Here is a 27,210-nt window from a genome sequence, read left to right on the forward strand (position 1 = left end):
ATTTGCTAGAATATGTCATTTTCAAAGTCTGCTCGAAAAGTTGTCAAAGGCATAACGCCAGTGAAGATAAAAGGAGAGAGAAGAACTAGCAATGAAATTGATACCACAGTGGTCAACACTTTACACAGCGCATGGACCCCTAAAAAAGGAGGTGTTCTGAACAGTCAGGTAATGATTTTAATTTTTTTAATTTCATTTAAATTATCAGTTATTGATCATTCAATCAATTCCCCGATTGGTCCTTTGATTAACCTCAGTTATTTCTTGGTATTTGAGCAAAAAGTCGTACAACTCCGCTGAGCGAGCAGCGCTGTTGCTAGAATTACATTTCTTAGCATGGACTGTGTACCAATAAGATGCTCTCCTCGACATCACATGACCGGTCATATCCAGTGAAAAGGGAGAAATTGACAGTCCAAGTGTAAGAATGTGTCATCGGGTTTGGGTGTAGCTGTCATCGCCTGCGTTGTAAAGCGTTGTAAAGAGCTCCTCTGACCTTGGGCTACTTTATACATATAACTTTATTCAAGTTAAAACTGCATTATCTCCAATGTTAGAGGTCTTATGAAAAATAGTCAAATTATCACGATCCGGTTGCTAATTGTTAAACCCAATCATGACGTCATTCCGGTGCAGCTATCTGGTTTAATTTAAAAAAGGAATACATAAAATCGTACATGAAAGCCAAGGTGATGAGTGTAGCTTAAAATTGGATCATAGCCAAGTTTCCAGCGAGTAAGGTATCTTAATGGAAACCTAGCTCTGGAAATTCCACCGTGCTAGGTTATTCACGGTTCATGTTAAACTTACCCTACACTTGAGAAGCCTATAGTATAACACGTACTGGCACAGAAAAGGTTGTCGTTTACTCTCCAGTCATACTGAGACTGAGTTAAGTACATGGTCTCTGGTGGAACAACACTGATGGACAATATTCCTGAACTGAAATCATACCCGTTTGACGTTTTACGTTCAAATTCTGCGAAAAACTTAGCCAATAAACTTGGTTAATAGTAAAAAGTTAAACCATATTGCTTAGACACGTGACAGCGATTAACCATTAGCTCCAGTAGCTGTCACATCGTCCCCATAATGTATTAGCTAAATTTACCAGAGTTTGCAGAGCACTAACTGAGAACAGCAACATCTGTGATGATGTACTGTTGCCATGGTAACTAGCACTGTTGCCATGGTAACTAGCACAAAACTATAATTTCACTAGTATACTCAAGTATCATACACAGTACACACTCGGTATTACAGAGCTGTACACTAAAGATAGACACTTTTTCCTGGTCCCGTGATATAATGGGGCCCTCAGTTGCCCCGCACTTCTTTACAGCACACTACATTAAGTTCATATTATTGTCCTTTTGTGCCTCGACATTTTTACCTCGACATTTGCTATGTCGAACATTATGTCTTGTTCCATCACATTATAATTCACTCTCTCCGAGAAAACTAATAAAACCAAAGAGGATCTAACCTGGCATGGTTCCTCAAGATCATATATACCTTATTGACGTCATTTCACTGCTGAGCATAGTTTTTCTGTTCCTTATTCCATGAGATTTTTAAGATCTCGTATTGTCATTGGAGGATGTTGTTCAATTGGTGCTCTCATCGCTATTTTGAAGGTTTGTAGCATTAATTGCAGCACGACTATTATAGATAGTATGGAACTAACAGGTTACACGTTGAACGACCAGGCATAGTAGAACTTACTCCAGCTTGGTGATCTATTATTCGTTTGTTAGGAATGTTAGATCTAAACTATTTGCTCTCTTTTTAACAAGATCAAAGGGTCTGGCAGAATTCTGCATTGAATCCTTTAAATGTCTTAATAAGACACTTTTGTCGTCTAGCCATTCTCGCCAAATAAAGTGCTATAATAGTATAATACGTGTAAAAATGTAATATTTCATCAGCTGGAGTATGTTATAGCACGTTTAATGTAATGTAGAGTGATGAGTTGTGACGGATCCTAGTCTTATCACCCTACTTTTTGTGTCCAGAAACTGGTTAACTTCCCAATTACTGTGTTACGATTTGTTGGAATTAGTATGCAACATCATTTTGTCGCTTGTTGCTTTTCCGGAAATAAGTTTCAGAGACAAAAGAACCACTTAATTAGGACGATGATAGATATTTGATTGACATGTTGCTATGTAATGTGGTGTTTTGTCTAATTCTGGAATTTCCTGTTGTAAATACCAACATGTAATCAATTTAAAACATTTTTTAGTCCATGAAGTAATCTAGTTCATGTTGTAAACTGAACTCTATTTCAGCTGTTCGAGGAGAGGAAGATTCTGATTGGACATTGGTTTGAGAACTGGACTGACACACAGAGAAGACAGTTCCTGGAGCATCTTGTGGAGAAGTTCAACAAGGTAAGTTCTTAAAACTTTCATAATCTGATAGATGTATAGATCCAGGAAAGTTTCATTCGTTGAAAAAGTTAATAAAAGTTGGACATTTTAAACAAGAGCTTAGAGCAGGCCGCAAAAAAGAGTTTTCTGCAAAATCACAATTCAAAACATGATATTATCCTTGTTTGTGTTTAATCTTGACACAATAACTTTCCATCGAGATGTACGTGTTCTTACCATCACGAGTTGTCCCTTCTAATTCTAAACTTGGACCAAATATTCGTGTAACGCCGTAACAGTCGCTGGCAACTTGTAACTTTATACTCTCCTCCTTACTTCTAACTTTATAACATTCTTTAAATAGAAATCTACTGAATACTGATTGTTCTGCTTAGACTCATGCCAGTATTGGAAATATGTGTCACGTGGCGTGCGCAGAAGTCACCAATACATAGTCGGGGTGGTCTCTGTTAACCAAAAATATAAGATTGATAAAATAGGGGGGAATCTGTTTATTTTTCGGGAAGTTTTACTCCCAAGTTTGAAAAAGCCGATGTATACCTACTGTATAGAACAGCACATTTTCTGCAGATGAATCCATATTTTATGATAGATAACATCCCCTAAATAACCTTATCACTGGTCTTCAGCTAATTTTGATATTATAGAGTAAAGAACTTTCTTAACTTAACAATACGTTGTGTTTGCCGCCTTTGTGCTTTGTAACTGTAACGCCATTATCCTTACACTGCTCTATTTTAACATACTACCATCTCGTTTAGAATATCACAGTTGTTAGTTGGCTGATGTAACTGCCTTCTGTAAACGCCTTCTACACACTAAGAAATATCACAATATGAAAGGTTTCGTTTAATTTGCATCATAAAACAGTTACATGCGCTGTATCTCATTCTGTGTACAAGGGTTATACAAGTTTAAGAGTATTAAGGATGTTTTACTGACTTTGAAAGTGGAAGTATCATAACTTTTAAAGAACTAGAAACAATATTGACTTATATACAGAAAATAACCTAGTTATGCAGTCTATGATCACTCAACATAAAATATCATTAATATCAAGACGCAACTATGACTGTGAACTGAACCACTAAACCAATGTAATCGAACACCAAAAAGCGACTTTTCACTACTCATGAGCAATTTAGTGATACTTTCGGCTCTCCTCCCCAATTATGTTATTACGCACGCAGTTGAACCCAATCTTCAGTCCATTAAACAATTATCGGGATTAACTCAACCTACAATGAAATATTTTGAGAACTACCCTGGTATATATACAACTTTTGTTAAGAGTGAATGTCTCAGTAAGGCAATTGCCTTCTGAGATGCACGACCCCGTCAGGAATTCCTGGAGGGCTAGCTAGCCGACTCGCCAAGTCGTGCTAGCAAACAACGAAACGTTGAGGAGCGACGTAAACGTAATACAGCGGGAACGATTAAACTGTATAAATATCAAACCAAACAAACAAGGAGAGAATTTTCTCCACCACTTTTGTGCTTGCTACCAAATACTCAGCTTCTAACTTTCAATACTGGTCCTTATCACTTCCCAGAGATTTTTATACGATTATGAGAAGATCCCTGAGATTAGCGAGGAGAACTGTAGTTTTGCATCTCCAATCGTAGGTAGTTAAGAGCAGCGTGACTATTATTGCTGTCATATAATCTGTTATGTCCCGATTGAAGAATTTAAAACGTCATTATTGGAAACTTTATGGCGAACATGCAAATTGCAATGAACCAATGGAATTGATATTTAGAAACAATTGAAATTTAACCCTAGGCTCGCATACTTAATTATGTTATTACGCACGCTGTTTGACTCGGCCTTCAGCCTATTATACAATTACCAAGTCTAACTCAACCTACAAAGAAATATTTGAGAAAAACCGAGGTATATTATATACAACTTTTGTTCAGAGTGAGTGTCTCAGCAAGGTAATCGCCTTCTGAGATATCTCATCATCATGTACACCATACAAGTACCTGACCATCTATCCAGGTATCCAGGTAATCACCAATACCTTGGACGAGGCAGTATGAGTGAGATAATCTCCTGGGCCTCCCAGGCCGGAGAAACAAACATCTGGAGACAAAAATCTGGAGACAAACAAAAATCTGGAGACAAACAAAAATCTGGAGACAAACAAAAATCTGGAGACAAACAAAAATCTGGAGACAGACAATCCAGTATAGTAGACGTACTATCGAAAATACTGATATAAAAACCATTTAACAAACAAGGAGAGAATTCTCTCCACCACTTTAATGTGAGACAAGAATATCTTTAGCTTCTAACTTCCAGCACTGGTATTTTCCTTTAGTTTACAGTTTATAGTTTCAGTTTGGAACGAATTCTTGGAATAAACGAGAGGAGCCATAATGATGTAGTGATAATTTTCTGGCTTGTTGGACTTTGTAATAATTATTAGTTAGACACAAGGCGATTGGAATTTAACACCCTTGTAACACTTTGCACCATATCATGCGCAGCTCACTTTAAAGTACGTTAAGGTCACGTGAGTACCCTGTCGATGGGGAATCCACAAGGAAATATTTTACAGTTACAGTGGGTATAAATACAACTTTTGCACATTGTAACTGCCCCATGCGGGCAATCTGCTGACAGAGACCAAATGTTAAATATAATCAGATCTTCTGCAAAAGTCACCAATTCTCGGGGCGGTCTCTGTCAGCCAAAAATACAAAACCAATAAAAAAGGAGACAACTCTCTCCATTTTTCTGTCACGAAATGTAGATAGAAAATTCTAATTATAATAAGGTAGTTTTTGAGATAGAGGATCAAGGATCAAGTACGGCAAATGCTTCGAAACTTACATTTTAATCGTTTTCATTTCAATCCATTTCATATATTATATCATACTAGTAGTCATTAAATGGGTCTGCCTGATTCCAGGTGTTTCATACAGCGACACAGGAAGTGTTTAGTGTAAAGATCGCTTCTTCCAAACCCTCAGGATAATAAGAAAGGTTTTTACTCTGCATAAAAAAAGCAGATCTGCTAATAATGGTGTCTGTTTAGAACCCTGTGTGTAACACTAGTGAGTAAAGAGGGAAGCAGTAGTACTATACCAATATCACTCATCGTGTCTACGACAGTATCGCTATTAATGAGCTGTATTGTAACAAACGTGACACTGTTTTACATTGAACATTCAATCTTCAAAGTCTGTACTATACTAGCTTTATACTAGCTATACAAAATTCAAACTTTTACCGGGAAAGATTTCGTCAGAACGGTTCTCCGGGTATAATGTGTATTAAAAGTCCGGAAATTGTCACGTTCAATTATGATTGGGTCGGCAATTAGTAGTCCTACTCCAGTTTTGCTAAAAGTCAGTAGTAACGAGTTATACAGTCCTTTAACCGAACCCATACTACGGGCAGAAATAAACATTCCTTCAACTCACTAATTTGTACTCCAAATACCGCAGCAAAGTATGTCTATATTTGTAGAAAAAAAAGGTCAGTTTGTTAAAAACACAGTTACAAAGTACTCTCGGAGGGCTGTAAATAACTCACAGTATTATTATTACAGTTTTCATTACAATAGCAGAAATATTGGTACTATATTACAGTAATTATTACACTCTGTTCTCAAGTCTAAATGTTTGAACCAAGTTACACTTACTAGTTACTAGTTACTAGTTACTATTTACTAGTTACTAGTTACTAGTTACTAGTTACTAGTTACTAGTTACTAGTTACTAATTGGTAACCATCTCCTCTTCGCACGGACCAATATTCAATTTCCGGCGTCACGTCACCATTCTCGTATTGAATTACTGATTCTTGGATTACGTTGCAAATATGTAAGAAAGTATGTAATAAAATTTTAAATTACTGAGGATTAAGAATAAGATTTGATGATTTACATTGCTTGAATTCTATATTGAGATTAAAATTATCCGTAGCTTAAATCTAAGATGTACAATGTTAACACCTACTTGACGATGACGTTATTCGCGTGGTTCATGATAACGATTGACGCTGATTCCTCAAAAGATAGGCTTTCGCGTATTAGATCACCTACCTAGAACATATTTTTGGAAACCTTATGCTAAATCAAATAATCCAGTTATATTCAATACTGGAGGCTACCTGCGAATATTTGATAATGCCAGAATATTCTGAGCTAGGAGGAATGAGTGAACATTGTGTGACAGGCCCTGTACCTTATGTACAGTTCTAAGGTAAGAGTGGGATCTGTGTGGTGACAGTAAACGAACAGTGGGTGACATGTGTCAGAGTAAGAATAATTAAAATAAACACGTTTCCAGAATAGAGACAGCTCGCTTTTAGAGAATTGGAATAGTGCCAAGTACTAAAAAATCAGCTTAATCCTCACAATCTGTCATCATAGTTCACATTAAATCAGGGGTTGTTGGAAGTGAATGATTTCCCAGGGTACGGTGAATGGTAACTGAGATAATGTTACCGGGTTTCTCAGAATGTTTTAAAAAATGACAGTTATATTATAGATAATGGTTATGTTAATTAATCCTGGGTTAATAATCACACTAATTAAAGATTATCATGACCATGTACCCGTCTTACTGTCTATTTTGAGTGGTGTGTACCAGTGAAACTTATGGTTACGAAATTTACAGATTGAAACCCATAATGAATGGTTTCATTTGTCATAATATCGAGTCATGAAGGAGCATATTAATCGTTGTAATGGAAGAACTGCAGTAACTCAGTTGTTACTTACAATGATTTAGTGTCCATTGGATGTCGTTGCATTACTATTGTTTCCAAAGTTCCAACCAATTATGATAACAAATTACCTGATTATAATGACTAATTAACTGATTATAATGACTAATTAACTGATTATAATGAATAATTAACAGATTAATGTGACTAATTTCCGTTCCTCCCCCAGATGAGTATACATTTCGTACACAACATGATAAAAGACCGAGTCCCACAAGAACCAAAAGATTTTACACGAGCACTGCCCCAACACATCAGTCTCAAGATACTGGGATACCTTGACCCCCGTACTCTTGCTCAAGCAAGCTTGGTAAGTCAAACACAAGGAAATATTTTATTCCGTGGTTTCTATAATGACGCTAATAGATGACACCCGCGAATTACAGAAAACTAATAGGCGTGGTGTAGCGCGGTTTTGTTTAGCACATTTCATTTGAGATCTGGCGTGCACAGATGACGATATGATGTGCTTGTGGTCCGAATTTTAGGACCGTATTCAATTCATATTGTGCTGAATAGTAAAGTTCATACTGACAAGTGCATGAAAAGTAGATTTAAACATTGGTCGCTGTAGTTAAGATTTCGCACGGACATTTGATCAAATCTGGCCAGATGACGTAAAATAGCTGTTATTTATATAAATAAAGAATGACATTAGAATCGCACAGCTGTTGTAAAAATAAGACATTAGTATCACATAATATCCGGTTTTAGCTGGATGATGACTGGCTGACACTGGCTGGCGAGTTGTTAGTGTCCGGTATAACAATACTCAATATCTCACTAGCGTGTGTTTACCTTTCCTCAGTACAACACACCATGCTACTGGCATTGTGGTTGTGTGTAAGTAAGTAGGAGAATATTGGTTATAGACGGTCTAAGTGGGTGTCAAGGGTTTACAATACTCCACTTAATCGTCAGGCAAGTTACTGAGTTTATGCGGGGTATCCTTGATAGGGTTTCTCGGTTAATTACACACAGGACCTTCATTAGTTTAGCCTGGCCATACGTAACCTTAATTTAGGCTGCGTAACCTCATCCTTACCCAGCCCCTACTTCGTGCTTACTGCTTACCCAGTAATTATTACTGACAAGATAATATATCTAGATAATATCTACTAACGAACATATCTCTCTTCAGGTGTCCTGGCACTGGAAGTGGCTGTGTGAACACGATGTAGTGTGGAAACCAAAGTGTCTGAGACGAGGCTGGGACTACGGAAAACCTATTCCTTCTTACGAGCGTGCTGTTTGGAAACGGTACGTTCCTCGCCAACCAAATATCTAGAAATAAGTGATCTTGTGATTTTATCAGAATCCGTTAAATTTGCGGTTTTCACAATCCACCACACCTCACCACTGTTTTTGTTCAGGTTCTACCAGCAACAAGTATGGGATCTACTCCACCCTCCCCCTCCTCCTCCCCCTCTCGATATTACTGAGGTAAGCTGATGTAATACTTGTCAACGCAATTAGCATGCTTAAAAAAGGCTGTGATCGTTGCATGATATGAATGATAAAGATAAATTTAATGTATTTCCCGTGAGAATACGACGACCTCTAGGGCTTCAAAGACAAAAAGGCTACTGGTCAAATTCGTGGTTTTAAAACCACTGTTCTCCCAGTGACCCTGCTCTATCCTGTGCAGGAATTTTAGTTACTAAAACTTGTGGCAATATTGTGGCTGAGATGTGGCCGCCGGTAGTTCATAGGTTCATAATGTAGAAATCATAGAATAGAACGACGGGGAATTTTGACTTGTTTTGCACTGTATCATTAACTCTTCTAGGAGCTTGACCTTATTGTTGATGAGCTTGAACTAATTGTTGAGGAAGTGGTAGAAGTAAGTTTAACAATGTCCTGTCTGATCAACCATAAACTTTGTACCATATTATTACGTGTGCTTTCTAAAAGAAAGCTTCTATGTTCCAAATTCTCGATCAATGTCAAATGTTATCAAATGTAATCAATATTTCGTTCCAAGAGTTAAATTCCGTGTATATCTGGTTATCAGGTATTTTAAAGAGGAAATAAAATGAGTAAATGGCGTGATTTCAATGAACCTTTGGGTAATGACGGAGTACCGAACCTCTTTCCAACAGCAAGTCTCAGATATTTTAAAATCAAATTATCAGCCACATGTCCGTAATCCATATCACATGATTTTAAATTCCTCTCAATATCAGTTTGTTGAAATCGAACACCCAGGGTTTTAAAAAGTGCAATGTGGCATATCTGTGGCGATATTTGGTCGTGTGTTTTGCGTATAACAAAAAACATTTTGCAAAATTTCATGACTTTATGATGTTTTGGTAATGAAAGTAAGCATAGAAAGACCTGTAACTCTGTAATTATTCCATATATGGTCATTTAACAGTATTCAGGGTGATGTTCGTCCCAAAGATGATCTGTCAAAGTTGACTGAAACATTACTGGAGCAAATCTCATCTTGGGAGTTGGGTGCTCACCCTTTATTTTATCAAGGAGCTTTTTATGAAAATACGTAATCTATTCCTCGAAACCTCTCAAAGAGCGACGAGGCGCCTAACGAAGTTAGAGATAACTAAGTAGTTTTCTAGTACAGGAGACTGTAAGAGTGGGAACAAATAACGACAGCGTACCCGCAGTCACGGCGGTGCTATCCTGATTTGTAGTTAATCCTCAGTCACCGTATACTCATACATCATGACGAACGTTCCAGTGCAGTGGTTTCTATAAATATCTAATATTTTCTAGTGATAATAAGAGATTACTGTTTCAGGAGGACGGCATGTTGAACAACTCAGCGGAGTCAGGAGGCAGGAGGTCCTCTGCTGGAGGAGGAGCCAGAAAGAAGAGTCTCAAGGGACAAGGACACGGCAAACCTAAAGCTTACAAACTGGGCGAGACTGCACCCATGAACGTAAGTACTTGCGTCTTGCTTTCTTTTCTAGAACCATGAACTGACTCAATTAATGAAAGTTGTGATCAAGGGATCGGTTTAACTTACTTTACTTTGTATGTACCTGATTAGTAATCTTATATGTGATTTCTGAATACTCTACTAGATTCAAATTTCAATTGGCAGGCCGATTTAATTGAATACAGTGTAATGTCCCCATACAATAAGGCGAGGTTAATAACCTACTGTATTTACAGTTAGGATATATGAAGCACAGAGAGCAGGAATTACCTCCCTGGAGGTCCAGTGACAATAAACCCAAAGATATCCAGCTCTACAACAAGGAGATCCTTGGTATCAACTCAGAGACCGTGTAAGTTTAGAATGTTGTCTGTAAAGCAGTAAGTTTGTTAAGTTAATTCAGCTCGGTACATTGTCAAATGTCAGTATGTGAGTCAGTATGTGAGTCAGTAAAGTTTCCCGCCAATTTATCTGTTAATTATAATATGACCTTTCTGTAAGTTGTGGAATACTGTCAAGTGTCAAGTTGACAGTGAAGGGTAAGGCTAGCGTCAACACGTTGTATTTGACTTTGCCTTAGTCAGTAAGTAAGTCTGTATGTCCGTATGTGTGTATATCTGTCTGTTTGTCAATGACATTAATTTTCCAACAGACCAAGACACATATCAGAGAAGTTCCAGAAAATAGAGATTCACAGATCACCTCAGAGCCCAAGATGCAACAGATCCCTCGATGTGGTAAATATGGATTGTTTTCTTTTATCGCAGTGTTGTCTTTTATCGCATTGATCGAATTTCCGTTAACATTTATCAATATACTCGAGCCAAGAAGACACGATAAATCTACTCGATGATTTATTTACCACTAAGTTTATGATATTGATAGCCATTAGTCAGTTAGCCGGCTCGGTTAAAAAGGGCTCCCAAAATATTGTACAGATTGTCAGTGACTTGTTTTGTGTGTAAAGTTTCTACTCATCTAATAATTGAATCACAAATACTGTAAGTATATAATATCTCTAGAACTGGAGATTACGTAAGTGATCTAGTCGTTGTTGTTTAATGATTGCGTCATAATGATTGCGTCATAAGAGCTGAACTTAGTGAAGGTGATGAAATAATCCCAGCCTCACCTACTGGCTATAGCTATAGCAAGGAGTTAGGTTTAACTAGTAGTAGTAAACCCGCGATGGGGTGGCATGTGCCTCAATAAAAATATTACAATCATTTATTATTATATCAATGTATCATTAAATATTTCAAAAATATCAATAACGTATGGTTGATCCTTCACACTTGGTAAAATATATAAAAATAAAGTTAATCTACACTAAAGAATAAATAATCTATATTATATAAATCAACAATATTAACTCCCCATCTTCATGTAGTCATTTATCAAAGCGGTAGAAATCCAAGTAATTTTAGTACGCGGTGCGCAAGGAATTTCGTTTTTTTTTTAAATGTGTAGGCAAGATAAGCCTAAGTGTGGCAGTGAAAATTGAAAAATAAGTTGCAGAATAAATTGCAGTGACTGACTGTCAAATGCATTTTCGCAGTTCATTTATTTGACTGCACAGTGCACTAACGTTTAGGATTCTTACAGCTGTTATATTTTGCTAATATTTTGTTTAAAAGTTGTAAAGGACAAAGTTCTTGTCCGTCCACGAAAGGTTTTCTAGGTCAAGTTTTTGTTTGTCCAGTAAGTAACGTACAATGTTGTCCTTGTATGAATTAATAAACTTATCTTGTAACTTAGGTACGTTGAAGGGAAGGATTTTGTTTATTTCGTTTATCGTGTTGTTATATAATCGTGGTCCTACGTTAGAGATGCTATAATCGGTGATCCGTAATCTGTTGAACTTAATTTCAAAATACTTTGGATTTCTCCTTTCCGTTTGTCTAAGCGGTGATTTTTCAAATATACTACAGATACTCGATGGTGCTACTCCCATATAAACCTTGTGCATCAAAGTTAGACAGCTTTTAGCAATGAGGTTAGGAAGAGCCAAAATTCCTATTTTGTTGAAGATGGATTTTGTGTGAGATGGTAGTTTACGTTTTTCTTTGTCGTAAAAATAGTTATGATAATCTGAATCAGTGGCGCGAATAGCTTTCTTTTGAGCAGAGAATAAAGACTGAATGGAATTTAAAGATTTAGTACCCCAAACAGTAGCGCAGTAATACAGGTGAGATTGAATTAAACTATTGTATAGCATTTTTTGAGCTTTATTCGGAATGGAACTTTTAAGTTTCATCATTACGCCTGCATTTCTGGATATTTTAGTCTTTAACTGTTTAATGTGCTGGCTCCAGCTAAGTTTTGAGTCAATAATGACACCTAAAAATCGTTCATGTTCACTTTTCACTAGTCGCTGTCCTTCTATACTAATATTTATATCCTCTGGTAATCTGTTAGTGAATATCATGTATTTAGTTTTTCCTATATTGAGTTTAAGACCGTTGTTTTTAACCCATGTCTGTACAGTATTTAATACTCTGTTTGCACGCATGTTCAGTTCAGTGTACGTGTCGGCAGAAACGATGATGTTTGCATCATCAGCGAAGAAAATATAATGGGCTATATCGCTTACATTTGCAAGGTCGTTTATGTAAATAATGAACAATATAGGACCAAGAATGGACCCTTGAGGAACTCCATGTTCCAATCCCATTTTTTCTGAACTGCAACCGTTGACGTGAACATACTGTTTCCGGTTAGTTAGATAAGACTCAAACCAGGATAAGCTAAGGCCTCTTACACCATAGTGCTCCAGCTTATGTAGCAGTATCTCACTGTCTACTAGGTCAAACGCCTTGGAGAAGTCAAGAAGCAGTAATGCTGACACTTGCTTCCTTTCTAGAGCTTTATGTATGTTAAACTGAGCTTCAAGCAACGCATGTTCACAACTGTGACCCGATCTAAAACCAAATTGCGACGCATATAGAATATTACGTGATTTTAGGTGCTTTACTAAACGTGCATGCATTATTTTTTCGAATATCTTTGAGAAGCAGGACAAAAGTGAGATTGGTCTGTAGTTTGTAATTTCGCTGCGCGATCCTCCTTTATGGAGTGGGATAACCTTAGCAAGTTTGAGCTTTTCGGGGAATACTCCTTCGTGAAGGGAGTGTGAGATCAGGTGATTAACTACTGGAGACAGCACATTGCAAACCTTTTTAAGAGGCTGTATATTCATATCTGAAGTCGATTTGTTCTTAAGATCATGTATGATTTCAGCAATTTCGGAGGGCGAGGAGTCCTCCAGCTCCATATCAAAATCACATCGACTTGATTGGGGAAGAGAATGTCCTACTGATCCTGCACCGCGAACCAGATTGTTTTCGCTCTTTAGGTTCTCAGCTATATTAGTAAAATAATCATTAAAACTGTCAGCTATATCTTGTGAGTCGGTTATAACTCTATTTTTATAGTTAATCTTACTTATTTTTATTTTTTCTTTTGATTTCTTGTTTAATATTTGATTAATCATTTGCCATTGTAATTTGCTATTGCTCGCATGCTTTTTAAAATATGATGCGTAATACTTCTTTTTCGCAATATCTACTTGTTTTTCAACAAACTTTTTCATATGCTTATAAGTTTTTTCATTTTTTTCAGTAGGCTCTTTAACAAAGGATTTATATAGTTGGTTCTTTCGATTGCATGCACATTGAAGCCAATCTAATATCCACGGTTTAGAGTTTTTTCTGTGGTTTGATTTTTTCTTTTTAACTGGAAAACACTCATTATAGACTTCTTCATATTTAGTGTGAAAAGCTTCAAATTTTGTATTTGTCCCGTCAACGTTGTGTAAAAAATTCCAATCAATAGACGCTATTTTCTCCTCAAAACGAGCGATTTTCTCTTCATTTATTACTCGGTTTGATGATTCACAAGTTTCATTTTTCAATTTATTTCCTATTCTATTAGTGTCGAGAAGTATGCCGGTAAATGTGGCAAGGTGATCAGATAGCGATTCAGTTCTAATGCCTGACTTTGTTATAGCATGGCATTGGTTTACGAAAATGTGATCAATAAGTGTAGCACTGTGACAAGTAATACGAGTTGGTCGTGATATCGTTGGTGCGAATCCATACTCTGCAAAAATATCAACATATTTAGTAGTATGGTCATTTACGCCGTATTCTAATAGATTAATATTGGTATCACCTAGAAATAATACGTTTTTGTTGCTATGTCGCGCCAAATCTTTTAGGGTGTTTTCCAATTTTTCTAAGTAACTGGGGACATTACCACTGGGAGACCGATACATATTGCATAGTATGACGTTTTTGTGGCCATTTTGAGCTATCTCTATTAACTGAAATTCGCCAACGTTTGGATCATCTCTATAAGATAATTCAGATCGTGCAGTGACATCAGATAATTCACAGAGATTCTTGTTTACATAGGTTACTAGACCACCGCCCTTACCAGAGTCCCTTGCGGGAGCCTGAATAAAGGGGGGATGAAAGCCTTCTAACTCTAATTCTTTTCCTTGAAATGCCATACTTACAACCGTGCAGTTTGTTTCGTTGAAACACAGAACATCAAATTTTAGGTGCTGTTCAATTTCATCACGTATATTAGAGATTGCTTTGCTCAAAGATCGAATATTAAGAGATTGAACTTTAAATTCATAAGGCCTACTCGTGTTGATTTGCCGTGGTTCGTAGTATTTACAGCTATTTAGTACATCTGAGCAGTTATCCCATGGATTAAAGTTTAAGTCATTGTTTTCTTCAAAAGTATTACCTATATAATTAGAGTCATGGTTTCTATGGTATGGGTTAAATTTTGCGCTATTCTCGTAATTACCGTGTACGGTGTATAATTGTCTAGGTGATACCTCGAAACCAGGAAACAATTCACGTGTGCAGCTTTTGCATCCTAACTCGCCCGCTGAGCATTTATTGTGCGAATAAGCGTCGCATATCCAGCAAACCGCCATTTTTGATTTGTTTCCTAGCTTTTTACAAGTTTTGCAACTCACCCTGGCAAAACTTACTTTAGATTTAGCTTTTGTTTCTGTACTACAGGGTATGTAAGTGTTACACGAATTTTCATTAGTTAGAGTGGTAATATCAGTATTAGTAAACGGAAATATGTCAGTAGTACATGCCAAACAATACCAGTTTATGAAACTATTGTCTAATTTCATTCGATTTACGTCATTTGGTTCAAGATTAGCACATTTACGATGAAAAATACCGTTACAAAGGCTGCATTTTAGCGGATCTTTACGTTCTAAACATTTTTTAGAACATAATCTACATCTACAAGACTCTTTGCACATCTTTAATTTGCAAGTATAACTATAGATTACTGGTTATATGATATACGATAGATTACTGATTATCAATATAAAATTAAAGATCTAAAGAGATTTATACAGGAACTGTGGGTCAAGAAAACGGGTTAAGTTTTATGTTTGACTCCTAGTTCCAAAATCAGTCAAAATCTGTAAAGGTTAAATAATTGATTAAATAGTTAAAATATTTAAATATAAATACACTGAATTTACTCCAGTAATTCTACGCTTGTGTTGTGTTGAAATTAGTTCGGTCCGGATTTATGTTGTTGTTATCTGCAATTTTGCTTATAACCGGTTCAGATAAGATAAGAAAGAGTAAAAAACCGTTTAAAATTTACTGTGATACATTTACCATGGTCTATAAGCCATCGCAATAAAAAATAATTTATGATTAGAAAAGAAAAAAGAAGATAAGGGACTTGCTGTTTTTTGAAAAATTTGAACTTAGGTACTTTCTGTGAACGTTACTATACGTTTAGCTTTGAAAAATTAAATTTGTTCAAAATTGTGTTGTAAACGATTATGTATTCGCGACGAAAAATTTGATTTAAGAATTTCTACTGCATTGGCAAAAGAGATCGGAACTCATCCCTTAAAGGCCACACCTCTTCGATTACTGTCGGTCTTCGCCTGGCCAGTTCAATGATGCAGTCCAAGAGACGCGAAACGATCCCTTTCTTGGCTGCTAAGGTTAGATGAATACCGTTCCCATTTGGATCTAGTATAGTGCACCTTTTCCTCACCAGCTCAAAGCATATTTGATGCGAGTCAAACATCAATAGATTTTCAACCTTCGTGGTTAAAATAAATAAAGACTCGTTAAACCTACGAATTTCTGGATTTAGCCAGTGATAAGTGGTTAGTGTTATGGAGTTAAAGATGAATGTGGTGTTTGGGTATCTCTCACAATAAGTACGCAGATCATTCGCCACGACATCAAACAACGAGTAAGAACGGTGATTATACCTGGACAAATCGTTGATGCCTGCCGAAATCACCACGTAACTCATGTGAGGGAATAGGTGCTCAAACTTGTGAAGATCAGTGATTTTGTACATTGTCTCCTTGGTGCATGGCAAGTGAGTAGGAAACAAGCTGACGGGTGTGGTTGAATGAATTGAATCCGTCAATAGCAGAACACGTTCCGTTGGAATCGGAGTCGGGTCTGTTTCTGGTCTACTAGATTGGCGGATTGGTGGTATATGCTGTGGTGTGGTGGGAGCTGAGAGTCTGCGAAAAGTTAGTGATAGTCTCTCGCCTTGTGCTGTGGGATCTGCTTTAATACCATGTTCCCAAAAATCCTGGGAGGACCTTGACATGCAATAAGTCTGCCCGTGTTTGAGGTGTATGGATTGTGTCGTGAGAGGTCCTATTTTGCTGCGGAAGTCAATTGTTCGGGTAGCACCGAGACTGACTGTGATTATGTTACTGGGATTGACGATGCAAGCTTCGTTGTCACTGTGCATGGGAATTGAAGATTTACCGTTCTCATAACGAGTAAGAAGGCAAGTTATGTTGTCTGTGGTGAATGTTGGGTCTTCTGTGTGATGAGCGATTGAGTCTATGATTTCAAGGAGTGGGTGATTCGTGGGAATATCAAGTGGTTTGTGTACTGTTCTGCCATAACGATACTCTGTTCTACCAAAAAATGCTGTCTGTCGATGCCCTATCTTAGTAAAATGTACTCCGTGGCAAACTGTCTCCAGGTCTAAATGGTCAAAGTTTATATCACACGGTTCAACAGCACCTGGTATAGTTGGTAACGTCACCGTGTTGAGCTGTGCTGGTGCTGGTGGTGGCGGTGGGGTTGATGGAGGAGTTCTTCTAGAGTTGGCGGCGCTTTCATAAGCTAACATGTCCGTGATACACTGTTTCGCTGCCGCTATCGACTCTGTTAGTTGTTCAATAATCCTCGCATGATGGCTTTCTGCTTCTTGAAGTTTCTCGGAAATGAGGGAGGTTACGGAAGTGAACTGATGCAAATTTTTAGAAATATCATCTACATTGCTAGTTAGGTGTTGCTCTAGGTGTTGCTTTAAATGTTCATAGGCATGTGCCTTTCTATCCCTAGTTAGCATCCCTACTCCTATTGTATGATCTGTAAAACCACAGATTGTTGAATGGTATTCCGATTCATGTTTAAGTTGTTCTTCTGTCAGGGTTGAGAAGAGCTCTAAACTTGTTTTAGGAGATAATAGTGCCGTCCTAAAAGTTTTATCGTACGTACCGTCTTGTTGTGGGGGTACCAGGCAGGTCTTTGAAGAGGTAGTGAGTGGGTCACTACCTGGTAGCCCCTTGTCATCTGATGAAGGATTCGTCTCGTGAGATGGGTGGGTGGTTGGCTGATCCAATAAGTTGAGCGCGGCGTCGACCATGGTAAATTTTCTTATCAGCAAACGAATTTCATGCGTAATGTAATATAATAATACCTTGGCTAATGAGTGCTGAGCGCGATAATTCCCGACAGCTTGCTGGAGGGAACGCGCGGGCACGAAATTGCCAAGGTGTTATGTATTATAATATTTTCCGGTTCCGAATTCGAAGGGGTGTAATCCGATACGTGCGCATGATACAATATAGTGTCTAATATATAGAACGCCAGTGTTATTTGTTTTACAACTTGCCGCCAGCCAGTCTGAGGTCTATGCTGATAATACCTTTGCTTCCCTTGCGGGATATATCGGCAAATTATCAGCTCTCAGTGTCGGAGACTTTTAGTGGATATAATTCCCGGAAGGTATTATAAAATACAAATATGATGAGTCCATACAAATATGATGAGTGAAACAAATATGATGAGTGATACAAATATGATGAGTGATACAAATATGATGAGTGATACAAATATGATGAGTCTGAGGAGAGTAATTTGTCTACTGGACCACTATACGTTCTGTGCTGTGTACAATGCCATGTGTGAGTCACGTGCATTTATGTGAGGTCTCCTACATCACATAATATAATAATATATAAGACAGTTTATGAGGATATTAAATTGGCATATTTATATTAAACATGGCTACTTTGACAGAGAGTGACCTCCGACTGTGCTAGACTTCATCAAGTTATTGGGTGGTCAGTCTCCAGCGACCTGAATTATCGATCCAGCTGCTGTGTATTAAGTCATCTTACTCTGGGTAGTGGGTATTTAGGATTGGGTTCGATAATTAAGCGAGCTTAGAATATTAGAATATTACGTGTCAGAGCTAAGTGAGCTCTACTAAGTGAGCTCTACTAAGTGAGCTCTACTAAGTGAGCTCTACTAAGTGAGCTCTACTAAGTGAGCTCTACTAAGTGAGCTCTACTAAGTGAGCTCTACTAAGTGAGCTCTACTAAGTGAGCTCTACTAAGTGAGCTCTACTAAGTGAGCTCTACTAAGTGAGCTCTACTAAGTGAGCTCTACTAAGTGAGCTCTACTAAGTGAGCTCTAATAAGTGAGCTCTACTAAGTGAGCTCTACTAAGTGAGCTCTACTAAGTGAGCTCTACTAAGTGAGCTCTACTAAGTGAGCTCTACTAAGTGAGCTCTACTAAGTGAGTGGTCCGGAAATCTGAAATGAATAAAGTATTGTATGATATTGGGAAATATAATTAGATTAAGTTAACTTGTAATTTAATAAAATGGACATTTAAGAACACACCTTCACCTTCGTCGAAACATGGAATCTTGGCCTGAATAGAATATCGAAGTTGAAATTTGACCAATGAAGTTGATTGACTGAAGTCCTTCGAATATGGAGGTTTATGTAATAACCCTAATTATCATTTCGACATTTCCAGTGATAAGGGTAACAAAAATATTTGGAATATTTGTTGCTGTTTTGGGGCAAAGTCCTCAGTGTACCTAAAGTTCGGTATCACCAAGTCATTATCTAATTTTCTCGAGCTATCTGCATGTGTTCATCATAACTGTTAGGAGCTAGCTCAAGTCATTATCTCCTTTCTCCATGACCGAGTAGTCTACTCCTCTAGTCTAGTTCCTGATAACAAACTGCCAGCTTCCTCCAACCTTGGCGATCCCCCTTGTTCTCCTTGCACAGGTCTCAGTTTTATCCTAGAGCTTGATCTGAAATGTGCCCTGGGACTGTTTCTAATACTAGCCCTAGAACCTTCCCTCAAGCTTATCCTGGAGCGAGCCCCGAGACTAGCTCTGGAACTTTCTCTCAAACGAGCTCTTAGGCTGGTCCTGGAACTGCTTCTACAGCTTGATTTACTACTTCTAATAGCACTCCTGTTTGGTAAGGGAGATGTGTAATTTGACCTGGAGTGAAGGAACGTGTTCACAATCCAAACACGGAAGCTCTTCTTCCGTGTTAGATAGATTACAAAGTTGGAAGTTCCATTGAGCACTACAAAAAACACGTCCACTAGATTCCACAAATAGAACTGAGTAAAAGTGTTGGTATCGTAAAACGGCCCTGAGTCAGTTTTGTAGACTCCTATTTCGTAGAGCCATATCATCATGTTGGTAAACATTGGGAGGTTGCAAATGAGGTAAACTGAGGTCATGATGATGATGGTGATGGTAGCATCGCGTTTGATGTTTATCCTCGTATGTTTGAGAGCAGCAACTGGCATTTTCAGGGACGTATAAATGAGGTAAATAGAGACCAAACAGCTGACCGTGACAGCAGGAAAGGGTAGCAAGAGAAACAGAGAACCCAACACTTGAACCAGGATGTAAGAAGGCGTGTAGGAAGGATCGCTAGCATCACTCCAACAGTACATATCCTCCTTAGTGAACACTTCGTGGGTTAACCCTACTAACCCCGGTACTATCTGAACCAGCGATATGATAACACCATACCCTGCAACCACCATCAGTACTCTTCGTCTTCTGAGTCTACGTAGAGGGTAGAACAGGCTGTAGGTGCGAGTCAGGCTGAGGATAGCTACTAGAAACACGGAGAAGTATTGTAACCCGTGAAACACTACACTCCAGAGGGAACAGAGGAGGGGGTGTTGGAAGAGAAGGGGGTGCCGCCCCGCTAAGTAGGACACCCCCACAAACACACTCAGTGAGATTAGAGCCGTGTCAGTGAGGGCTGTTAGGGTGTAGAGTAGAGTGGGGAGCTCTTTAGGGCGGAGCAGGAAGTAGAGACTGGAGATGAGGTTACCAGGGCAGCCCACAAGGAAGAAGGTGATGTAGAGTGACCCTAGGATCTGGTCGAGGAGCTGGTTGGGGTGGTTGGGGACTGTATCGGGTGATGAGGTGTGTGAGAGGGTGCCAGGGTTTGTTAGGGATCCGGAGTCTACGATAGACATTTTCTCTTCTACTGCGAAGATAAATTTAATGAGGTCGTACTTCTTAGTAGACAAAATTAAGGATACAAAATCCCGTTTATCTTCAACAAATTTGACAGGTTTTACGGCACTTTATCTGAATAACAAATTGTAGTGATTACTTTAATGATGTAGTAATTAGCATAAACGCATAATAATTTTTTATCACGAAGCAAATAAGAACTTTGATTGTAAAATGTAGAGAGGATCATTTTCACAATACTAAATCTAGTAAAAACTGACACAGAAAGTGGTAATACATATTTACCTAATCCTTATGAAAAAAGTGTAACAAAGAATAGAGACACTATTTTGGAACCTCGCTCGCGCTGGGTGCAGTTAATATTGCACCACTTTTTTAGCATTTTACTTGATGAGATCACAGCTTACCCTCGAAATTATACGTTATTTTACTGGGTGATTGTACACGTGCAGAAACAGCTGCTGATTCTTGAAAATTTATCAGATTAGATAATTGGAAACCAGGATTATAGTGATGCCGCGTCACGGCCACATGATGCCGCGTCACGGCCACATCAAACACCGGCCTCACAGATTCTAGTCTCTAGTATGGAGTATTTTACTGTATAACTACTTGTAAATTATAGAATTATATAGAATACAGATGGGATTTATCAAGCTTGAAACTGGTTGGTGATCAAGTGACGATTTACAAGTAGAGATCGATCTTTACTGAAACCCACTGCAAAATGTGAGCACTACAAGACTTGACAGTTAAGTAAGTTTAAATCTAACCATCTTTAATTGTTTCAGACTGGACGAAGCAAAAGTAGAGAGAATATCAAGAGTCCTATGCAGAGCAAGGTTAGTTCAGTCACGTGGTCAGAACAGTAGAGTTAATAGAATTGCTGACAATTTAATCTTTATTTAATTTTGTATGCGTATTTTCGTCAGAACACCCGTTTGTATTTCTTGAATTCATTAGCAAGTTTATTTGAAGTCATGATTGTTTATGTCTGGATTTAATGACGAAGGTGTTGATTAAACAGATTATTTTAAGTATTTAAAGTCTTCAAGTTACTTTAAAGCCATAGCAATCTGAGTTATTTGGAGAAAGCAGCAAAATTTATTGCACAACCTTCATTATGCCCCTTTTGGATCAAAGGTGCATGACTTGCAATTACATTAAAGTTGAACAACAAATGCAATCTTACAACATGTCTTTTTATAGAATACTGCAGCTGCTATTCCATAGCTAGAAATTTTGTCAGAGTACCTGAAGTTTTGAGCGATGTAGCGATTATTCCAATTCTAAAGGTAGAGGGCGTATAGTGCGAAATGCTTGCTCAATGCTTGAATCGTTTCAAGTCCTTGGCCTGATTTCAAATTTAGAATCTTGTATGCATGATGAATCTTTTCGTACATGCCAAAATGCAATGTTTTGCATTCAGTTTATTAAAAAAAACGTGAATGTCTGGAAATGGTTTTGCTGCTAGATGAAGAGAATTGATCTAGAGCGTTAAAAGTTTTGCAATCACATTGGAACCACCATGTTCACCAATCAACGACCTTGATAAATCTGTCATAATCGTCAAAACAAATTACGACATGCTTGATGATTTAATGAGATCATCTCACCTCTTGACATAATGACGACTTATTCGGGCGGATTTTCGTCTTGCTAAAACTCTAGAAAACTATCATCAACTTTGGGTTACAAGAAAACTTGCTAAATATTTAACAAGAAGACTCTCCAACTATCATGAGATCTGTAGTTTCCTAACGTATATCTCGCAGAGTCTGGTAATGGAGAGAAACAAGACCGTGTCCCCATCTGCTCTGGTGAAGAGTAACAGTAGTGGTAACGTACTGACTACTTCTACTCCTGCTAGGACCAACACAAAGAAGAAGGTATACTCATTTGTTATGCTAATTCTTTTATATTAAAATGTTATATTGTCTTTTAAATATACTGATGGTACTTGACTTCCTCAACTTTAGTAGGAAGTGAGGATTGCGTGTTCTTGAAAAGGATTGTAATTTGCAGCGATCGGTTTTGACCAAATTAACAAATAAAATAATCTGCGGTTACCGACCTTTACAATGTTTTATCATATATAACATATTTACAACATTTAACCCTGTTATGAGAAGCTGAATAGTGTGTTAAACCCAAGAATTTCAGGCTGTGAAAGCTAAGAGACTGTCCCAAAACGTGTGTATATGTGTGCGAGAAAGAGCGCGTGTTTTGATTGAGAGTGTTTTGATTGTGCATGGGAACTTTACTTTTGATTTTGATCCCAATTCTTTTTATCTTCAATACTTACAGCAGGCAGCAGCATATTTAATCTGGGGTTATGAAATTAGGTCTTCTGTTCTGTCAACTCACGATAGGCTTTGAGCCAACAGCGTCTGGAGCGGAACTGTTATCTTTTATTCTTAGGATCAGGAATTTTCTTAATGAGTCAACATTCCTCCTTTTCTATTTTCATACTATATACACCATACAGTATACACTATACAGCCTTTATCTCACCTTTAATCTCACCTTATTATTAAAAGAAAAATAAGTTTCTCGAAAAAGCACCACTTGACTTATAAGCGCCTGTTATTAGTCCTTCCCCCCTTACAGTCACATTTTGTTCCACGTGACTCACTAAGTACCGATAATAACTATAATTGTACTCATTATTATGACCTCTAGTACACTAATGGGTATTATAGTGTACTAGCCACGATATTATACACCGTACCAAACAGTAAATGTATTATATGTTTACAGTGTGGGTTTTACCGATATAATACATAATATCTGCGTGTTCAGAGTGTGCTTTTCTACCCTTTGTTTTTTTATAATTCAAGTAAACAATTGTTCCGTGTGGAGTTTATAGAGCTTGCAACATATTTGCAACATATTTGCAACATATTTGCAACATATTTGCCTGATTTGAAGACACTGACCTGTTCGCCTGTTCAGTAACGCTAATAGTACATAAAACTAAAAGCCCGATACTCACCACTTATTTATTCTACAATTATATACCAAGTTACTTACTCTCTCCTCTCACAGCAGGGACCAATGCAGAGGAAACTTAACGGTGTCAGCACTAAGACTATGACCAACGCTGCCAAGAGGGGGGCGACTAACCCGCGCAACAAGAACCTTAAGAAGAACGGAAGTGATTCAGTTGATGACGGAGAGGACATTACTCTTCCTGCAGCTTGGGTGAGTATTGGTTGAGGAGAAGGGGGGCCTTGTGAGCGAAGGTCTGGTTGTAGAATAAGTGGTTGCAGAATAAGTAGGTCAGTGTCAGGGAGTCAGGACCTTATCAAACCACCAACAAATTATGGAACACTGGAAATTTTCCCGATTGTATAACAGTAAGGAATCTTAATGCCATCTTCGTAATTATTGGTTGCATTTGATAGTTAGAACTTAGAACTACAGGAATATTTACTTCTGGAATGTTTACTGACAGTCAATTATTAAAATTGATAGCTGACACCTGATACCAAATAAAAGTCAGTCATGTTAAAACCAGATGTGTTTGTGTGTGTGTGTGTGTGTGTGTGTGTGTGTGTGTTTTAACTATCATCACAACGCCACGTTAATTCTGTACATAATAGAACTATAATAGAGCAACGGTGTCGGTATTGAGAACAATAATTTGTTTGTCGTCGTCTCACAATGTCCCTCAACTCTCTACATAAATACTGACTACTTAAATGTAGGAGATAGAATCAGTACAGTAATTTCATGGCTGGTGATATTAATTTGATGTGGTTCTCATGAGATCGAGAATTGCTAAAATTCTACCTCCATCACAAAATTGCTTGTTGTTTGCCGGCGTGGAATGGAAGAAGCAGCCAATTTTGCAGATTTGACCATGTTATTATGACTTTACATATTGTGTGAGCACGTTACGCAAATCAGCTAGGTTTAGTCATTAACAAGCACTCAGCTGCATATTATATGATTGTAATATTACGAGAACACATGATAAATGTTTGTTATCAGCAAACGAGATAAAATATCCTTTTGTAAGTGGCGGTTTAGCTAGATATTATAAGTATAGTACAATGTACGTTATATACTTACATATTTTTGATAAGTAAAATCTAGATCTGTTATGCATTACATGATTTTGTCATTTTGAAGTGAGAATAATGGATTTATAACTTATAAAGGGATAATTTCCACTTTGTCACTTATTCCATACTTCTTGCTGTCGATCATTACAGATTCTTGGGAATTTAATTCACGCCAAGAGCTTTTAATGCTTCAATGGTAATGACACGTCGAGTATTGAAATATGTAATCTCAAATTTCCCAAATTTTCTGGCAACGAGAACCATTGGATTGCATGTAACTGCTCCACTAGCCATTTACGTCTTTACGTCAAACACAAATCTGACTCTGATTGGCTGTCCAAGATCATGTGACACAGGATGATGTTTCTCATTGGTTTGGTTACTTTATGGAGCTGTAGCTAATATGCCACCTGAACAAGGACACTAAGTTTCCAGAATTTGATTTTCTGCTGCCTCCTTGCCAACAATGGGGTATTTCGTGTTAGCGATGTGAGGAACATGGTTAGGATGACGTGTAATGAAATTTTAGTTGCAAATAATGTGGAAAATTTCCAGATAAATTGTAGATAAAATTAATGCCCTTATTGATTAGCAATGAACATTATACACGTACATCCTTTAAAACTTATACAGTTATTGCGTTTTGTTTTTTGGTAGAACTATAGAAGTTAACGTCACGCTGACTATCTATACAAGAGTTTTTAACAGAATTCTTCACCAGGGCCAGAAACCAGACCTCCACGCCGCGAAAAGAATAGCAAGTACAGATACTCTGGGATCAGACGCAGCACTCGATCAGGAGTCAAACGACTCCCTTTACGGTAAGTTCTTGTATTTTTAGTTTATTGGATAAAGACTATTCTTAAACAAATTGTTGTTCGAAACAAGTATGAAACGCTCCAACCTATGATCTATGGACTATGATCTATAAAGCTTTAAATATAAAGCTTTAAAAATGATCAGAATCTTATTTTAATCCGATCTCCATTGCATTTAATGTAACGCGCGTAAAATATTTCCTACTAAAGGATCCTAAATAACATTCAGTGTAACGCGCGCACGAACGTAACATATTTTTCGGTGGGTTAGAACTTCATTCTAGGCCGGAATTCTCTTATGACAAGCCGAAAAACTGAGAATTTTAAATTCCTGAGCCGGGTTACTTAACCCCTCAACTATTTGCCAAGTTTGCGTTTGTCGTGATGGAACACTTGTTCGGCTTCAATACATACCAACAATAACATGACAAGGCGTGCTACATGCCCTTTACAGAATATATTGGTAACGTCTTCTATTCTTAGGCGACGACTCAGGAAAGCTTTTGGGCGAAGCGTGGGAAATGCACTCCAACATTTCCGATCAATGACATCCGGAAACCACCTTTACGTCACGTGAACCAACGTGACATTATTTCCCGCTCGACGTCGTGTCATGTGACATGACGTCATTGATTATGCGTGACTACAGACGAACAACAGATGGGACAGGCAATCATTTTGTACAGTTGTGATTTGGAATCCACAAACTTAGCATGCCAAACTCAAGTCAGACTTTTGAATGTGAATGATATAACCAAATTTTATATATTTATTTAGTTTTTAATTTTACGAAATTCGAAATAATGATAACGTCAAAAAGAGAATGCGATGTGACGACAATGATGTTCGCAGTGGTGCAGTTTTTGTTTAGGTTTGCAGAATTTTCAGTAAAATTGTCGGTTATTATGAACCGAAGGCTGTGACGCTGATTTAATGCTGTATTGTGCAGTGACTGCGATTCAGGCAGGATTTCTGAAAGAGTTGACTGGTAATATTTTTGGGACCCGACATTTCAGCCCTGTCATTTTAAACTAGGTTTGATTTTGGGTTGGTGTCAGGGTTAGAAGGATAGAGTGTAAATTTTGAGTTAAGTTTAAGGTTAAATATCGGTGTATTAAACGTCGTGAGATATGGAATGATGAAATGGAGGAGGATACTAAAATGTCGTATTTTCTAATCCTCAAAGACGCTCGTTTACCTTATAATAGCTCATAAATTTAAGTTTATAGATTAACTTATTACTTTAAAATTATATACCTGAGAAAGTTTTAAAATATTTATCTGTAACCTAGCATATTTACACGATATTTGAAACGATTACAATTTCTCTTTAGATTTCGGCGTCAAAATGTTCAGCATCTATAACATTGGCGATCCAACAAGGATTATATAACATTTGGAAATTCACATTTTGATTAGGGTTTAGCTGTTACTTGTTTGTACATAATAACTATTTTGAGTTTGTAATGTATGATGATTTGCGTGCCATGGATATTGATTGTGAAACATGATGAACGGTTTGAGCGACTCTTAATTTTGTGCAGACAAAAAGTGTTCTTTAACGAGAATAATAAGACCACTATAATAGCTTGCAGAAAAATTAGAATTGTATCAAATATTTACATTTTCATGCATTTGTTAAATAAAGACGATTTATTTTATGACAAAAAATGAAGTATAAATTGTTATCTATCTGATTAAAAAA

At 37.5% G+C, this 27,210-nt stretch overlaps 1 protein-coding gene across 4 annotated transcripts; it reads left to right on the forward strand.

The window, feature by feature from the left end:
* LOC134823447 (uncharacterized) lies at positions 1–27,176 on the forward strand. 4 transcript variants are annotated; one of them, XM_063834900.1, is made up of 15 exons: positions 1–168; positions 2,292–2,393; positions 7,304–7,444; positions 8,276–8,394; positions 8,508–8,577; positions 8,924–8,977; positions 9,896–10,036; positions 10,273–10,388; positions 10,689–10,773; positions 21,409–21,459; positions 22,393–22,506; positions 22,781–22,810; positions 23,666–23,821; positions 25,409–25,508; positions 25,989–27,176. In XM_063834900.1, the coding sequence occupies exons 1-15, from the start codon at positions 13–15 to the stop codon at positions 26,051–26,053; spliced, it is 1,500 nt and encodes a 499-aa protein (XP_063690970.1). In that variant the 5' UTR covers positions 1–12; the 3' UTR covers positions 26,054–27,176. The 4 variants fall into 4 exon arrangements, with proteins under 4 accessions (XP_063690970.1, XP_063690971.1, XP_063690972.1 ...); XM_063834901.1 differs by lacking the exon at positions 22,781–22,810; XM_063834902.1 differs by lacking the exon at positions 8,924–8,977.
* Positions 27,177–27,210: the final 34 nt, after the last annotated feature.

Source organism: Bolinopsis microptera, chromosome 11 (genome assembly GCF_026151205.1).
Source record: "Bolinopsis microptera isolate Bmic1 chromosome 11, MBARI_Bmic_1.0, whole genome shotgun sequence".
In the NCBI taxonomy this organism is placed as follows: domain Eukaryota; kingdom Metazoa; phylum Ctenophora; class Tentaculata; order Lobata; family Bolinopsidae; genus Bolinopsis; species Bolinopsis microptera.

Coding starts and splice junctions, on each gene's coding strand:
- LOC134823447 (XM_063834900.1), top strand. CDS start 13: ATGTCATTTTCAAAGTCTGCTCGAAAAGTTGTCAAAGGCATAACGCCA. Junction 8,578..8,923: donor CCCCTCTCGATATTACTGAG/GTAAGCTGATGT, acceptor TAACTCTTCTAG/GAGCTTGACCTTATTGTTGA. Junction 25,509..25,988: donor GTCAAACGACTCCCTTTACG/GTAAGTTCTTGT, acceptor TTCTATTCTTAG/GCGACGACTCAGGAAAGCTT.